Source organism: Maudiozyma barnettii (genome assembly GCF_903064755.1).
Source record: "Maudiozyma barnettii strain CLIB 1767 genome assembly, contig: KABA2_06, whole genome shotgun sequence".
Classification (NCBI taxonomy): domain Eukaryota; kingdom Fungi; phylum Ascomycota; class Saccharomycetes; order Saccharomycetales; family Saccharomycetaceae; genus Maudiozyma; species Maudiozyma barnettii.
The window spans coordinates 147,173-164,634 of NW_024545243.1; the positions used below are offsets into that span (position 1 = coordinate 147,173).

General features: G+C 37.7%; 8 protein-coding genes across 8 annotated transcripts; 3 read left to right on the plus strand and 5 right to left on the minus strand.

Moving 5' to 3' along the window:
* Nucleotides 1–1,104: 1,104 nt before the first annotated feature.
* MET3 (sulfate adenylyltransferase) lies at nucleotides 1,105–2,643 on the plus strand (the record flags this gene model as incomplete). The annotated part of the gene is made up of 1 exon (XM_041551183.1): nucleotides 1,105–2,643. The coding sequence occupies one exon, from the start codon at nucleotides 1,105–1,107 to the stop codon at nucleotides 2,641–2,643; it is 1,539 nt and encodes a 512-aa protein (XP_041407117.1).
* Nucleotides 2,644–2,829: 186 nt separating this feature from the next.
* On the minus strand, nucleotides 2,830–4,068 carry PDX1 (Pdx1p; the record flags this gene model as incomplete). The annotated part of the gene is made up of 1 exon (XM_041551184.1): nucleotides 2,830–4,068. One exon carries the CDS (start codon nucleotides 4,066–4,068, stop codon nucleotides 2,830–2,832), a length of 1,239 nt encoding a protein of 412 aa, XP_041407118.1.
* A 318-nt stretch (nucleotides 4,069–4,386) lies between these two features.
* On the minus strand, nucleotides 4,387–6,150 carry XKS1 (xylulokinase; the record flags this gene model as incomplete). Its single annotated transcript, XM_041551185.1, has 1 exon — nucleotides 4,387–6,150. One exon carries the CDS (start codon nucleotides 6,148–6,150, stop codon nucleotides 4,387–4,389), a length of 1,764 nt encoding a protein of 587 aa, XP_041407119.1.
* A 297-nt stretch (nucleotides 6,151–6,447) lies between these two features.
* On the minus strand, nucleotides 6,448–8,937 carry FYV8 (Fyv8p; the record flags this gene model as incomplete). The annotated part of the gene is made up of 1 exon (XM_041551186.1): nucleotides 6,448–8,937. The coding sequence occupies one exon, from the start codon at nucleotides 8,935–8,937 to the stop codon at nucleotides 6,448–6,450; it is 2,490 nt and encodes an 829-aa protein (XP_041407120.1).
* Nucleotides 8,938–9,235: 298 nt separating this feature from the next.
* On the minus strand, nucleotides 9,236–10,342 carry RBG2 (Rbg2p; the record flags this gene model as incomplete). The annotated part of the gene is made up of 1 exon (XM_041551187.1): nucleotides 9,236–10,342. The coding sequence occupies one exon, from the start codon at nucleotides 10,340–10,342 to the stop codon at nucleotides 9,236–9,238; it is 1,107 nt and encodes a 368-aa protein (XP_041407121.1).
* A 371-nt stretch (nucleotides 10,343–10,713) lies between these two features.
* YIP1 (transporter YIP1) lies at nucleotides 10,714–11,466 on the plus strand (the record flags this gene model as incomplete). The annotated part of the gene is made up of 1 exon (XM_041551188.1): nucleotides 10,714–11,466. The coding sequence occupies one exon, from the start codon at nucleotides 10,714–10,716 to the stop codon at nucleotides 11,464–11,466; it is 753 nt and encodes a 250-aa protein (XP_041407122.1).
* A 139-nt stretch (nucleotides 11,467–11,605) lies between these two features.
* On the plus strand, nucleotides 11,606–13,246 carry MSM1 (methionine--tRNA ligase MSM1; the record flags this gene model as incomplete). The annotated part of the gene is made up of 1 exon (XM_041551189.1): nucleotides 11,606–13,246. The coding sequence occupies one exon, from the start codon at nucleotides 11,606–11,608 to the stop codon at nucleotides 13,244–13,246; it is 1,641 nt and encodes a 546-aa protein (XP_041407123.1).
* A 141-nt stretch (nucleotides 13,247–13,387) lies between these two features.
* On the minus strand, nucleotides 13,388–17,098 carry PSD2 (phosphatidylserine decarboxylase 2; the record flags this gene model as incomplete). Its single annotated transcript, XM_041551190.1, has 1 exon — nucleotides 13,388–17,098. One exon carries the CDS (start codon nucleotides 17,096–17,098, stop codon nucleotides 13,388–13,390), a length of 3,711 nt encoding a protein of 1,236 aa, XP_041407124.1.
* Between the last annotated feature and the right edge of the window lie 364 nt (nucleotides 17,099–17,462).

A 17,462-nucleotide genomic window follows, 5' to 3' on the forward strand; every position in this document is an offset into this window, starting at 1 on the left:
GTATATCTTGTCGTCGTCATAACCACCTGCTTATATAAACTAATGGATATATATTTATATATATATTTCGCCTAAAACCGCGTGTATTTAGTTAATTGTGAGGGGCTTAGTTGGCAACGAAATTTCCGATAGAAGTTCGGAAGATACGGCTATTCGTGTACAGTGATAAAAGAGCGGCGGCGGCTGACACGACAAAATTCGGGGCTGGGAAGTTAGGGCTTGAAGAATCCCTTTTTGCATTTTTTGGGGGCAATTTGGTCGAGAGCCCTCATGTTTTGGGGGTTTGGGGAGGGGGCACATAGGACTCTAATTCTACCAGCCCTCGAAAACAATGTTGACAGTATCCGCAAGTAGCCCCCGCTTGAAATGTTTGGGAGACATAGGGCATAAATACAACCGTATATAGTGGTGGATATTTTCCATTGGAGTTCAAGAAGTTTGCGATGAACATTTATTCTGTTCCAAAATGACTAATTCTTCTGGTTCCTTGAGATGCCCGACAATAAGATTAACAGCGACAGACGACAGCAAGTTCTCACGGCCTTACACGATGGGTGCTACTGTTGTTAAAGAAAAAAGTTGGACAACCATGGGTCGAACAATGACTAAAAATATTACCATCAGGTAAGTAAATTGCTTTGCATTCTATCCTATTCTATTCTATTCATCGTCAACTCGGTCATCTTCTCTTCCTGAATGGGACAATTCAACGTGACACGCAGAGCAACTTTTCGCCGTGTAGCGATAATGTACGCGGTGTGTGGGTGTAACTGTCTGTGGCACGTGACATTGCCCTCCAATTGACCCAAGTCCCACACCGTTTTGCTCTGATTCTCTTTGGGTCGCCTCTCTATATAAACTGCCTATGTGCTCATAATGGAGTAGTGTCACCACAGTCCAGTGCTGTTGTTCACAACTGGCTCGATACTGATTGTGTATAATGGATGTGCTGATCTACTTTTGTCTTGCTATGGGATTTGACCTATATAAGGGACCAGGTATCGAGGATAAGAATGATGAACAATAAATTGCCTTTCTTTTATTAGCTTGCTCAATAACAGTTCTACCTACGTATCTACATATTCACATACATATATATACACTATGCCTGCCCCACACGGAGGTAAATTACAAGATCTAGTCGCTAGAGACTTACCACGTCATAACGCCCTACTTGAGGAATCCACCAAGTTAGCTCACCAATGGGTTCTAACTGAACGTCAATTGTGTGACATTGAACTGATCTTAAACGGTGGGTTCTCTCCACTGGATGGGTTTTTAAACCGTGCTGATTACAATTCTGTGGTCTCTTCCAGTCGTCTTGAAGATGGTACGCTATGGCCAATGCCAATCACTTTGGATATCAACAACGAATCATTCATCAAAGGTAAGGTACAAAGTGGAGAACGTATTGTCCTGTCTCAGGATGGTGAGATTCCAATTGCTATCCTTACTGTCCAGGATATTTGGCAACCAGATAAGTCTGTCGAGGCTGCAAAGGTATTCCGTGGTGATCCTGAACATCCAGCGATTCGTTATTTGAACGAACAAGCTGGTGACTGGTACATCGGTGGGTCCCTAGAGTGTATCCAATTACCTGTCCATTATGATTACCCCGGTGCACGTAGAACCCCAGCTCAATTGAGAGCAGAATTTGATTCTCGTCATTGGGACCGTGTCGTTGCTTTCCAAACTAGAAACCCAATGCATAGAGCCCACAGAGAATTGACTGTGAGAGCCGCTAGAGAAACTAACGCTAAAATCTTGATCCATCCAGTGGTTGGGTTGACCAAACCCGGTGATATAGATCACCATACAAGAGTACGTGCATACAATGAAATCGTCAAAAGATACCCTGCTGGGATGGCTCTTGTATCCTTATTACCACTAGCAATGAGAATGGCTGGTGATCGTGAAGCTCTATGGCATGCAATCATTAGAAAGAATTATGGTGCTACTCATTTCATTGTTGGTAGAGATCATGCAGGTCCAGGTAAAAACTCAAAGGGTGTCGATTTCTATGGCCCTTATGACGCTCAAGAATTAGTCGAATCTCATCGTGATGAGTTACAAATTACTGTGGTACCATTTAGAATGGTTACTTACTTACCAGATGAAGATAGATACGCTCCAATAGATACTGTCGATACGTCGGTGACACGTACTCTGAATATCAGTGGTACTGAATTAAGACGTCGTTTAAAGGTTGGTGCTTCCATCCCAGAATGGTTTTCTTACCCGGAGGTCGTTAAGATTCTAAGGGAATCAAACCCACCAAGACCAAAACAAGGGTTTGCTCTATCTTTATTACCTGGGAACTTAAAAGTCTCTACTAAACAATTATCAACTGCATTATTATCTATCTTCCTACAATTTGGTGGTGAAAGATACTATAAAGTCTTGGATCGTCAATTTGATGACGCAGAAGTTTTACATGAATTGATTAATGATTTTGTTCATGCTGGTTCAGGTTTAATTATCCCAACCGATGTCACTTTGGTTCAAAGTAAATTGACTAATGTCTATACAGTAGGTAATTCCGATGATGCTGACATCAAAGTTAGTGAAACCGATGGTTCTGTTTTCGATGTCGTCCAAAGAGTTGTCTTATTCCTAGAAGACAATGGCTACATCAACTTTTAAAACGTTAATGATATATTTACTAACATATGCACATATTTATATAAAGATTATAAAAAAACATAACATTAAGTGTTTTTACGATATGTTTATCAATATAATTCTTCCTCAAAGAATTGAAAAAAGTTATGTTACTTTGTTGTATTTAATATTATCACTTATACATTTATTTATTTACAAAATAAACTATTAACCTTGAACATCCTGTAGGTCTCTTACATATGCTAAGAATGTATTAGCTTTTGTCTTGGAATCAGAAAAGTTACCATTCACTGTCACATCTAAATTTAACAAATAATTTATAGACTGATCACCATTTATTTCCTCCATAGATGAAATATTTTGCTTTTTAGTGCTGGTAAGAATATCAAATATATCGTTTGTTTGAGAGGTCATCTTGCGATTACCGTTATCCATTGACACTAAACTAAACTTGTATCCGAATCTACTGGCACGAGGCTCCACAGTAATCAACTCTTCAAAGATAGGATCATAATGTTCAGATTGGTTCCCTACAAGATCCCCAAGATGAGCGTATTGATAGGCTTCTTGTAAGAAAATTTTCACTGAACTATACAAGTGGTCATAACTAACATCTGATGGTACTTCCATCATGATATCTTGTTTTAAAACAACATCTGGCACATGTGTAGGTTTCTTTACAGTCTGAGGTTTCTTTTCTGCAACAGTAGTAGTATTAGTATCATTCGTTTGTGCAGCAGTCAAAATTTTCTTCTCAATACCGGTTAAATCTAAATGCCTTGACTTATTAATATATTCCTCAATTGCAACAGATGAATCTTTAGGAATCTTTCCAATATGAGATAGAATATCACCCTTTAAAAGAGTTCCATGCAACCCTGTTGCTGGGATACTCTTTAACGCATCTTCCTTGGAAATACCATTTTCAGTCAACAACATACTTACTGAAGGAAGTAATGTCTGCTCTTTATTGGCCACATATTGAGTTGTACCATTTACAGTACTAGCGACTTTTGTTTCCTTCGTTATGGCTGGCTCCTCTTTCTTTGATATTGTCTTCTTTTTAGTACCCGCTACTAGAGAATCTATATCAACCGCACTCACATCATCATCAACATCAGCAATGATAGCGATACTGGTACCGACTGCAATGTCCTTTTCACCATTTTGTTTCAGGATCTTTACGAGTTTACCATCATCTAAAGCTTCAACATCGATCTGTGCTTTGTCGGTCTCGATCTCAAGTAAGACATCCCCTGCTGCATATTCTTGTCCTGCTTTCACTTTCCAATCAACAATACCACCCATCTCCATTGTAGGTGACATAGCTGGCATCATATATGGCTTAACTGCCAATTGGGACCCCTGGGAGTGGAATCCTTTGCATGGGATGCTCCTCCATAAACTCACACGTCTCCCAAGTCTGCTAATATTAGCTCTCAACATGATCAACAAATAAAAATAATTGGAATTTTCCAGGTATACCAACACAAACTTAGACTAGAATAAAAAAATAAGCCTAGTATTGTCACTTTCAATTGTAATTGACGACTTGTTCAAGTACATTCCCTATTTCATTGTTCCTTATTATTTTCACGTTCTCAAATTTTTGTATTGCAAAAACAAAAAAGGGCTGAAATTGGGGCTTTTCATCTTTCTGTAATACCAAAACCAATAGAAACTAAAAACGTCTTTTTTAAGATTATCATCATTATATAAAATTGTTCTATATAAAGGGGTCTATATAGTTGTATTGTTTATTAGTCAATGTTGCAGGGATTGTTCCAAACGACTTAGAGCAACTATCTTGCGATTGTACTTGTCCCATGCTTTGTCATCGCCCTTGATAACCAATTGCAACTCAGTCGGTTGAAATCGTTCTTTCAAAAACATGCCAAAATTGGTAGGTTGACTTTCTGATTGCTGCAAATATGACCACATTGCCTTATAACAACCACCGACTGCACATGAGTTTGGATTCTCCGATCTGAAGTTACTCTCAGTGGCTCCTAAAACTTGTGAGAATCGTTTCACAATGGCCAAGTTCTTAGAGGCTCCACCAACAAAATAAGCATGTGCAGGTCTACGTTCAAAATAGGCCGTCAATGGTAGCTCGTCATAGTCAAATTTAACCATTGTATTGATTTGGATCGAAGTGTAAAATGCCCCTGGACGTGGAGTCAACAGTGGGGAAACACGCACTCTACAACTTAATGCTTGGGACTCAACAATATTCTTCGCATCGTGTCTTAAATCATTAAAGTTGTCGACAACCTGCAAGATTTCGCCTGTATCATTCTCAAACAGGACTCTTTGACAAGTGGCTGGAACACTAGGGACGATCTCACCTAACGGGAAATAAATTGCCAATTCATTATCGTTTGCAATATTATCATCACTAACAGCTTCATTGAAACTCAACCAATTACCAAGTTTCTTGTCATGACAAACCACATTCAATTGATCGCGAATCTGCTCTCTTGCAAGGGAACCGTTACAGTAGCATATCATACCCATGTAATGGTCAGGAATAGTTGGATGAATGAATAAATGATAGTTGGGTGAAGGGTGATACTGATCTGTCACCAACAATACTGTGGTACTTGTCCCCAAAGAAATAAGAACATCATTGTTACGAAGAGGTAAGGAACAAATCGTCGCTAGGTTATCACCAGTGAAAGGGAATACAGAACAATTGCTGTTAAAACCATATTTATCTACGAAATATTGAGAAATGACCCCCGCCCGAAGTGGAGATCCAGCACTCATAGGTTCACCTAGTAATTTAGAGAGTAAACTATTACCAACTTTATATTGTCTATTATTTTCTAATAGTTGAACCAAGGGTTCACTAAACTTCTTTTCTTGAATATCGTACAGATTCATTCCACAAGCATCTGCTTCTTCCAATGGAACAAATTTACCACAGAGTAAAGATGTAGCAAAATTGGATACCAAAGTGATAACATGCGATCTTTCATAGATATCAGGTTCTTCTTGAATAATCTTAAGTATTTGGGGACCAGTGAATCTAAAATGTGCTCTTGAACCAGTAATCCTAGCCATCTCTTGTGGACCCCCAACTGAATCTTCCATTTCTTGGCACTGTTTACCTGTACTATGATCTTGCCAGTTAGGAGCTGTGGGTCTAGCAAAGGCAGTGGAAGCCAATTGATCCTTTAATGAACCTATCCCATTTTGTAAGTTCTCTAATAATTCACACGCTTCCTCTGTCCAATATACAGAACCATGTTGTTGGCATGAACCTGATATAGCCACGACCTTGCTTAGATCATGCCCAGCATCAACGAACCGTTGAAGTACGAGGTCAAACGCTTCTAGCCACTGTGCAACTGGACTGTCAACAACATCTCCATTGTGGTAAACCCCTTTCTCAGTCTCGTATTGGGGTAGATCTTTATCGAATTCAACTGTTTGTTCGCCAACGACACATCGGTGTTCGTCTATTGCTAGACATTTTAATTGCTGTGTAGAGAGATCAAACCCTAGATAGAAAACGCCTCCCATTATTAAATATATGATTACGTAACGTATCCTTCTTAATACTGTGATCTCTTTTTCTTTCTGTCTAGTTTTAATAAAAATGTTGTGAAAGTTGTTACTCGTCGTTCCTTTCAATATTTAATATCCCTTATTTATGTATAAAACCGAATAAGAAGAATAAGCGAAATCTGTCCAAGATGAAGAAATCCTGATCAATGATTAAAACAGAATGAAACATCATCGTAAGGTGATAACTATATAACCAAGCTAAGAATATTTATTACTATTCTATATATGTGTTTATATCTAACTGTATCGTCTCTATAACTTCTTCTTACCGATGGAAGAGAATAACATCTTGGGTTTCATACTGTTCATTGTGTGAGAGAAGACTTTCTTCTTTAAGTGGTTCACGTTTTGATTGACTGTGTTCACTGTATTGATAACTGTATTCTTCTTCGTAAGGTCCTCAGCGTTGGCATATGCTTCTCTGACATGTCTGTTGTCCTTGTATTCCTGGAATAAAAACTCTTTCTCCTTAGATGACGCCTTCAAAGAATAACTAATCCAAGTTTGAATCCCCGTATCATAACTACCTAGCTCTTCATAGTAGCTCGTAAGTTGTTCGTATTTTGAAGCATTGGATATATTACTGGTTATAAGTTTGTTTAAATCCAGCTGTGGGATAGAATTATTTTGATTTATTTTTGCTATCTCCTGTGAATTTGGCTGATGGATCCCTGGACCTTCTACTCTCTTATCCGAGGAGTATGTAGCGTTCGATATCGATCTAAGTCTAGTCTTATCCTCTTGTTCAATACCATTATTACTGATATCATTGTTCATAGTGGTGTCTATATTATTTGGTAATGGTGGTAAGTTATTTGTACGACCTATTAGGCCCGGTACATTATAAATTGTATTGTTATCGTATATTGTCTTGGTATCTCCAATGGTCTCTAAATCTCCTGAGTTGTCATTATCTTCTGATGGGAAAGCATTCCACCCACTCTCAATACCAGAATAAGTAGATACAGCACGTCCCTTCATACTGGATGGAGTCAAGTCAATTAAGTTACCATTTTCATCGTAGACAAATCCCGGTGGTGCCTTCTTTGCTGTCTCTTGAACGAACCCAGACCTCAAAGAATCTGTATCTGGTTTCCATTTGCCTAGGTTCACTGATTGTCTTGATTTATCTAGACCTGTTGTATTTTCATTCTCTATTAACTCATCTTCGTCACTTTTCGTCCCTGCATCATCAGATCCTGACTCTTTGTCTTCTGTACTGCTTTCAGCACCAGATGTCGAATTATCCTGCGTTGTATCTTCATGAGTAGTGTCAAGTATAGAACTGTCTTCATCGTGAGTTGTATTTTTTAATTCAATATTACTATTTTCAGTAGGGATATCATCTTTATCTGTCATACCACCATCATCTTCTTCTTCATCTTCTTCATTATCATCATCAGCCTCAGCAATGCCTTTACTTTCAACTGAAGATGGCATAGAGAGTATATCTGCATTTTTATCATTATCTAAGTCATGTTCTATGTTATCCGTATATTCCTTGGTTACTGGTGTATCCGGAATGCTTTCATCATCTTGCATCATCTTTGAGAAATAACCAGATTGCGACACGTTCATTGTCGAATTTTCATCTGAGGAATTTTCATCTTTTTCTTTATCGTTGCTTTCAGATGAACTACTATGCATTATAGATTCCCGTACCTTCTTATTTGAAAATTTAAAAGGAGACTCATCCTCTTGAGGTTCTTCAGAATCATATTTGATCGAATTTGTATAAGATAAAGCATCTTCTTCATCTTCATCATACTTATATTGATTTGAATTATCGGCCTCGAAATCATCGGAGCTATCTCGATAGGATAAATCTGGTATCGGTGCACCTGCAGACGCCAATGTAGATTCATTCCCAGCCTCGTGTTCCTCAGATTGTTGTGGTTCTGCTTCAACGTTTTGCTCGGTGCTATTCTTTCTACCATATCCATCAAAAAATGACGATTTATCACTTTCAATATCGCTCTCACTTTCATTATCGGTCTTTCTCTCAGTATCAGTCTGGATGGTCTTAGTTTCTTCTATATTTGTTTGTGTTGTTGCTTGAGGTGTACTATATTGCTCCAGATGGAGTGTTGATTCACTTTGTGTTTCTGGTACATTCACAGTAGTATTATCTTTTTGTTCTCCATTTTTAACTATATCCTGTTCAATGGGCTCGTAATGGTCCTGTGTATCCGGATCATCCTCGTCATCCTCGTCATCATCATTATCATCATCAGTAACCATACTAGCAAAATATCCACCTTTTGACACCTGCATCTCATCATCTTCAGTATTTTGCTCCGAAGAGAAGGATTCACCAACTGCGGCATCCTGTATGCGTTTACCTTCGCCTTTACCTTCAGCTTCACCAAACTTTGCCTGTTGTAATTCCTTTGGTGTCATCTCCTTTGAAATCTGTACCATTAAATTATCAAGATCATCACTGAATTGACTGTTCTTCGATTGACGAGAGAATTTTTGAGGTAATTGAACATCTGGTGATGACACCTCAGGTAGTTGCACTTCCTGTTGTGGCATCGGCGGTAGCTCTACGTCCGTGTTTGCAGACTCCTGTGCTTCACCACCATAATCAAGTTTAGGAAGCGTAGGTAACTTTATCTTTTGTGGTTGATCATGGCTCTGTTCTTCATCTTCATCGCTCGAGTCCCAATCAGCCCCATCGTAGTTCGTCTGGGACGCACTCGTCCATCTATACGACTTTCTCCTGTTCACTTGCTCACTCATTCTTAAAACTGGGAATCTCCACTGGATACTTTATTTATTTAGCAAGTCGTTGTCCCTGTTGTCCCTGTTGTCGTTGTTTGATCTTTTCAAATCAGTCAGTTTCTATATTTATTCTTTCTTTATTTTGTTTTCATGTTGAAAGCCAAAAGGAAGAAAAAAAATTATAGATGGAATTACATCGCAATACCACATAAAGAAACAGGAGAGTTACAAACCCCAAGCTCACAAGTGTATTATTGTTCTGAAATGCGGCTATTTAGATACGTAAGTATGTATATATGTATATATGTATATATGTCTATTTAGTGAATAGCGTAATGACGTCCTCGTCGTCTATTCTATGCGTAAGACCACACTTTTGAGGTGAATGTTTTGCAGAGGAACCCCACACCAAGGCATACTTAAACTTGTCCTTGAAGTCTCTGTGAATGGAATGACAAAGATCCCCAACAGTAGAGTTTGACCTTACCACTAGAGGGTCATCGAAGCTAGGTTTGAACGCACGCTTCTTGGTGTATACACGACTTAAGTTTAATTGGTACCATATCTGTTCTACAACGTCGTCCATTCCTAAGTCCATCTCACATGAGATGACCACAGTGTTTGGTTCACGGGCCAGCTTGTCGACTTCCTCTAGGGAGACCGCATCGATCTTGTTGTAAACGTATAAACATTTGATGTAGTTACGATGTAGATCATTGATAATATCGATGAAATCATCAATGGTGCATTGATCGTCACGTACCAGCACATCTGCATTATGTACACGGTAATCCTTCAAGATCAACTTGATGGCATCTTCCGTCAAGTTTGCTTGAGGTGGTGCAGTAAATGTAACTTTGACACCACCTGTCTCTTTCTTCTTGTAGTAAATGTTTGGACGTTCCTTATTCAAACGGATCCCCACGGCTTCTAATTCTGCCTCTAGGGATTCACGTTGGTGTTGACTTTTTGTGGCATCAAGAACCATCACCACAAGATCTGCTGTTCTAGCGGTAGATACCACTTGACGACCACGACCTTTACCTTGAGATGCACCGTGAATAATACCTGGTAAATCTACAATTTGGATCTCAGCTCCTTCGTACTTAAGAACACCGGGGACAGAAGTCAATGTTGTAAATGAATAATGGGCGACTTCACTCTTTGTCGATGTGATTTTCCCCAATAACGACGACTTACCAACAGATGGATACCCAATTAATACGGCTCTGGCATCACCAGATTTGGCAACTTCAAACCCAGTACCACCACCACCAGTAGTGGCCGCATTCTCTTCAAGAAGTTGCTGTCTGTACCTCGCCAGTTTACCTTTCAACAACCCCAGATGGTGCTCGGTGGCCTTGTTCTTCTGCGTCCTGGCCATCTCTTCCTCGATGGCCTTGATCTTCTCGATGACACCCATGATTGATTGATTGTACTTGCAGTTGTTGTTCTACGATAGTTAAAGATTCCTACTGTCTACGTTCTCTTCAGAAATATGTGGAACAGTATGCTAGTAATAATCACTTGAATATATTCTACTCCAACTTAGTGAGGTACTTGTGTTGCTTTCACAAGAGGGTTCTTCTTATATTGAAACTTTCCAAAATGAAATTTTCTTCGCCAAAATTTTTTGTTCTTTGGAAAGTTTCAATATAAGAAGAAGACAAACAGAGACAGACAGAGACTGAACTAAACTGCAACGTAAACAATACACACAGTGGGAAGGAGGTTAATCCAGTTTAGTTGGTCGTATCGAGGTCAGTTTGCCAAGGTTATTTTTATTTATATAAGATGAACGGATACAATAACAACAACATGAACGACAATCCTCAAGGGTTTTACCAACCATCGCAACAATTTGCGTTCCCTCAGGGGTCCATGTCTTCTACAATGCCTAACACAGGCAGTAATCCCGACTCCATGGGACTAGGGGTAGCACCTGATCCTCTACCTATGGGGATCTTGAATGCATTGTCTACAAAGGGTTACGCTCATGAGCCACCTTTATTAGAGGAACTAGGAATCCATTTTGATCATATTCTAGCCAAGACAAAGATTGTCTTACTGCCTGTACGCCGTACATCACAAGGTTCTATGTCTCAGGAGTTGTTACAAGATGCAGACTTATCTGGTCCATTGCTATTCTTTATGTTGTTTGGGCTGTTTTTACTGTTGGCTGGTAAAGTTCATTTCGGTTATATTTATGGTGTGGCTCTGTTCGGGACAGTGTCATTACATAGCTTATCGAAGCTGATGTTTAACCAATCTACGTCTGCACAACAAGTTTCTTTGCATTTCTTTAACACAGCATCCATCCTAGGTTATTGTTTTTTACCATTGTGTTTGTTAACAGCAGTAGGGATAGTCATGAATCTTGATAACACTCCAGGTTATGCCATGGGTGCTTTCGCAGTCCTGTGGGCTACTTGGTCTGCATCTGGGTTCTTGAACTCCTTACTACAATTACAGAATGCAAGAGCACTTATTGCATATCCTTTGCTAATCTTTTATAGTGTGTTTGCTCTGATGGCTATCTTTGTTTAAATTAATTTATAACTAATTAAATAAAATTTTTAATAATAGAAATGGTATATATATACATATATTTAGAGACTTGGGACTTAAAAAATTGGAATACATAACAGACCTAAAAGAAGAGGCAAGAATAACAAGACAATTACAAATGAAGAGAAGTGCGAGATTAGTTAGTCATATAACTACTCCCATTTTTTACCCAAACGCAAGGCCTCATTTGGGCCATTTGTACTCGAGTTTGCTCTGTGATGTTCAACATCGATGGAAATTGTTGAAGGGTGTTGACTCCTTACTGACCACAGGGACCGATGAACATGGATTGAAGATACAATTGGCTAGTGAGAAGAACCATTATAAGAATCCCAGAGAGTTTGTAGATAAGTTATACCCTGAGTTCATAGGATTGGATAAATTTTATAACGTGAAGTTTACCAAATTTATACGTACAACGGACCCCTCTCACATTGAGAACGTGTTGAAACTGTGGGAATTATGCAATAAGAATGGTTATATCTACAAGGGAGAACATCATGGATGGTATTCAATCAGTGATGAAACTTTCTACCCTGAATCAAAAGTGATTGTCGATCCTAAGGACCCAACACGTCATATCAATACAGAATCATTTAATGAAGTAATATATCAATCTGAAACAAATTATTATTTCAAATTATCAGCATTCCAAGATAAAATATTAAAGTATATAGAAACAGAACATCCCGAGTTTGTTTATCCCCCTTCGAAACGTGATCAATTGCTAAAAGATTTGAGGGTAAATCCTTTACAGGATCTTTCAATATCAAGACCTGCAACGCGTTTGCAATGGGGTATTACTGTTCCAAATGATCCTGAACAAAAAATATATGTGTGGTTTGATGCTCTCTGTAACTATGTTTCTGCTGTAGGTGGTATCGATACCACAATACAGCCAGCAACCATCCCATCACCTCATTGGACTCAGACTACCCATTTAATTGGCAAGGATATCACAAAGTTTCATTGTTTATACTGGCCCAGCTTCTTGATGGCTTCCAACTTACCTCTACCGAAACGTGTCGTAATACATAATCATTGGATTTCTAATGGGATGAAGATGTCTAAGAGTCTGGGAAACGTTGTGGATCCAATCACGGTTGGGAAAAAGTATGGTCCAGACATTGTTAGATGGTACCTTTTGGAAAATTCCAAAATCGATACTGATGGAGATTTTATTGAAGATAATGTCACTGGATTGAGGCAATTATTTGTATCTAAATGGGGTAATTTAATTAATAGATGTTGTGGTCAAAAATTTAATATCGCAAGAGCAGTAAATACATTCTCAATGGATCCATATGCCAGTATATCGAGTTTATGGAAGGATAATGATGAAGTTACTACTCATATCGATAATATTTTTGAACAATTGAATAAACTTCCTGAAAAGATGGATGATAAGATAGAAAAATTTGATCATTCAAACTTATTGAGAGAAATTTGGAATTTAATTAATGATGCAAATTCTCTAATCCAAGTAAGTAAACCATGGGAAAACCCTCAGTTACAACAGGATTCGATAATATTTCTGTGTATTGAAACAGCTCGTATATTATCCATATTAACACAACCAATCATTCCAACAATTTCCAATAACTTTTTGGACCGTATTGATGTCAAACCAGAAAGTAGAACTTTGGATTATGTAATTATTGGTGCAGATAACAGCTATGCAGATAATGCTAACTCCTCTAAAAGGAACGTCCCATTAGAATATGCACCATCAGGGACTGAATTCACTCACGACATGTAAATAAAACAAATAAAATTATGAAATCTGTAAAAATAAAATAAAATGTATGCAATAAGTATATAAGTATATAAGTATATATGAAATGCAATTCATGCTGTAACTATTATTAATTATGATTTAGAAATGTTTATTTTTTGCTGGCTAATAAGGAGAATCGATATCAGTTATCTTTGATTCTACATCCTCCTCTCCGTAATCCTGGTTCATAAATTTTTCCAGTTCTTTGTATTCCCACGTTACGTTATGATATTTGTTTGCATGTTCTTCATCTACACTTATTGTCCTTTTAATCCTTTCAAGTTGGGTGGGGTCAACAACACGAATTGCTTTCCTTTTGTACTCCTTGATAGCAGGAGAATGGCCAACACTCATACCAACTTTCACTAGAGTCTCAATACCTTCTCTAGAGTTTTTAGATATATCTGAATCAAATTGTATCATACCCTTGGGAACGATCAATATGATAGTAGATCCTCCGAATTTGAAATATCCTAGTTCTTCACCTCTCCTAACGGAATCACCTTCTTTACAAGTCAATATTATGGAACCCACCATCATAGCACCGACCGGAATAAACAAAAAGGTACCAAATTCTTTAGAGTGTATTGGTATGACAACTCGAATGTTTTCACCAAAGACATCTAATCCACTTCTAATAGCCATTGGATTAACAGTATAGTATTCACCATCAATGTATACAGGTTTCCCAATTACACCATCACACGGACTATGAAAACGATGATAATCTTGTGGCGCAAGTCTAAAGATGGCAATACTCGTATTTTTCTCATTTGATTTGTCTAACTCGTAATCTCCTGTTAATTTATCTATGCTAAATTTACTACCTTTAATCCAAATTTCCTTTGATTTCGCAATTGTATCAAAGACAGTACAACGAGAATCTGCACATGATACCATTATTCGAGAATCACCCCCCTCAATGGTTCTACTTCCAGGTTTTAATTTTCTATAAAAAAACTCATTAAAAGTTTTATATTCCATATCTAAACATTGTGATGTATCTAAGGAATGAAATTTGATAAACGGTTCTATCTGTTTAATTGATGCTGGGTCATCGAATTTTTTACCTTGTCTTATTGACATATTCTTCAATAAAGTCTTGAATTTTTTGGTTTCTGTCCCTCTACCATTATAAATTATTCTCATACCAAATTTGACATGTGCACTAATCTTTTCTTCTATAATGATACCAGTACCTCTATCTTGTACAAGAATGTTGGCATTATTTGAACCTAGGGCATATTTACCATATGTCAATTTAATTAGTACCTTTGAAAACCATCTCTTAGAGGCAAACTCAGATGACACATACGATGGCTTTAACGTCTTGTTTGCATGGGAAAAACTACAGATGGCGAAATGTGTAATTAAATCATTCTCAATCATTAATTTAGATTTCAAGACATTATTACTCTTCTTTCTTGACCTGAAACATTTGGGACATCTCCACACGTTTTTAAACTCCGCAGATTTCTTCCAATTCTGTAGACCTTCAATTAATTGGACTTTCGTGATAAAATCACCAGACCAAGGATTTTTTGAAAACCTTGCAAAAAATTCCAAGACGTCTTTATCCGTGAATGACCCTAATTTATCCAAAAATAACATAAGATCACACATATCAAAATTTTGTTTTATGGTACTCCTCAAGACTGCATATTTCCAAAAAGTGTTCTTTAAAGTCATATATGGCATAAATCTCATCCTTAGATGGAGTACTGGTTGAGTATACTTCCCAAAATTCTTTTTCATCAATAGTTTCATAGGGAGATCAAAATTTGTCCACTTCGATGGGTATTTATTTTCCAGTTTTTCGATCATGTCAGCCCAAGATAAGTCATATTCAGCTACTTCATCGTTGAAGGTAAATGAATCCTTATCTAGGACTTTAAAATGGAAACTAAAATTTTTTTCGTATGGAAATACTTCAAAAGCAGCTGATTCACCAAATATTGGATTTAAGGTATGTTTTTTCCAAGATGTTTTGAATACTTTTCTTCCAAATGATGCTACGATAAACGGATCCATATCAAAAGTTCTTGACAATTTACTCTTTAAAGGTGGTAAACCTGTGATGGAGACAAATTCTGTATACATGACACCCAATGAATGCTGTTTCTTTGAGACTTGAAATGTCGTTTCAACTTTTCTAGTAATTCGTTCTTTATAACTTTTTGTACTACGTCTCATACGGATTAATTTTTTCACCGTTGGTCTAAATATAAGACCATTTCGATCATTCGATTGATCATCATTTTCGCTAGAATCCTCACCAGACATGGATTTTTCATCATCATCCTCATACCCTTTGTCAATGTTCTCAGAACTGAAACTAATTGCGGAATTTGCTTTGTCCCTAATCTTGTACATACGATTCTCTTCTATGCCATTTTCTCCAAGTATATCGTCGTCGTCAATGTCAATAGCTTCTTCTACTTCTGGTATCATATCTCCATTTAATAACAAATCAATATTTGGTATCTTAGAATGGTTAATTTCTTCAGGTAAGACAACTTCATATTCATCAAGAACCGATGCTATTGATGCCAAATCGATATTGTTGATGTTGTGTGTATCATTCATTGGTTGTTCTTCGCTGTCGGGTGATGCTATAACATCTGAGAGTAGTTCGAAGTTTTCGATAAGTCCCTCCATACTCACATCGTTAATATTTGATTCACTGCTTGCCATATATGGTTTCGTTTCGTAACTATCATAACTTGATACTGAAGAACATGAAGATGATCCTGATGACGAAGAAGAGGATGATTGCGAACGTATGCGTGATTGTGACAATAATGGTCCTAGCTCTGAATCGGTTACCGCACTAGGCGGTATTTCACACATTTTCATCACATTTAGGGACTCCAATCTAGGGTCACTTATTGTCCTGGACCTAGTACGTAACTGTTCTCTTTCCTGTAGTTTACCGTTTGATTTTCCTTTGGGATATGTTACTGGGGTGGACATTGAATTGAATAGCATATTTCTCCAAGAATTATATGCCTCGATGGTACTGAAGCTCTTGTCGTTTGTAGTTAAATGAAATCCTAAATATATTTCACCTACGGGATATTTAATATTGACGCCACTATCATGTTGTTCCTTTTCCCTTTTCTTATCATATAAAGTATACCACTCTGGTGCCAATGAGAAATTATAACTATTCTTTGAATCTTTCTTCTTAAATAAATCTAGGAGAGATAATTGCACTTCACCGATATACAGATAATTACTTGTAACGTGTCTCTTATAATGGTCTTGGTTAGAATGGTCGAGACTTTGATTGGAATATGAATGTTGTATGTTTAAATGGTCAGCCTCTGAACTAAAATGTTGGATAGAATCGATGCTGTCATGTAAGTCAGTTGTAGCAGTAGTAGTAATAGCTGCTGAGACGCCGGTGGCTGTTCCCAAAGAGGTAGCTAATGTTGTTGACGACCTAGCATGTAATTGTTGTGATGTACTACCAAAGGGTGAACTCAGTGAAGCCATCGAGGTTACACTAGAGGCGTTTGAAAGCGGTGGTGTACCAGCCGTCGTTGTTGGAGCCATTGTCGGTAGAGCATCAAACACAATAACTCTTAATAGGTCCGACTGTGGAGTTCTCGGTAGTTTCAATTTCAGGATTTGATTCCAATGAGTATTAGAATTCTTTAACTTTGCTGTTCGTTTTGTATAGAATGTATTTGTTGTCACAAAACAAATTGGATTGCATTGAAAGTTATCTATAAGGTCAATATGTTTTGCGTATGAGATCCTCACAGCCAGATTCAAAGTCAGCTGTTTAGCATCCTTCTTCTTCTGCCTCTTACCAGGGATAATTCGCATAATTGTGGATGTTAATAATGCTCAGAGATAAACTATCAATAAATTATTACGTAAGCGTTTGGCAAAATTGGTAGCACCTAACCCAGCCACTAGCAAAAAGAGCAATTGATCTACCTGACAATATATATGGCGGCTCTGTAATGTCTTCTCGAGAAATTCTAATATACATAAATGCTCATTTCAAAAAGGGTATATCCCTGATGAGTTCTACCCATCTGATAAATGCAGGCATTTCGTCTCTTCCCATTGATCGTCAAAACTGAAGTTATTCCGAGATTATTAGGGTTGGAATAACTTTTCTGGGGACGGGCGTTTTTGTCTGTAGCCCTTACTTTCCCCCCTCGGGTTTAGGGTTCATGAAACT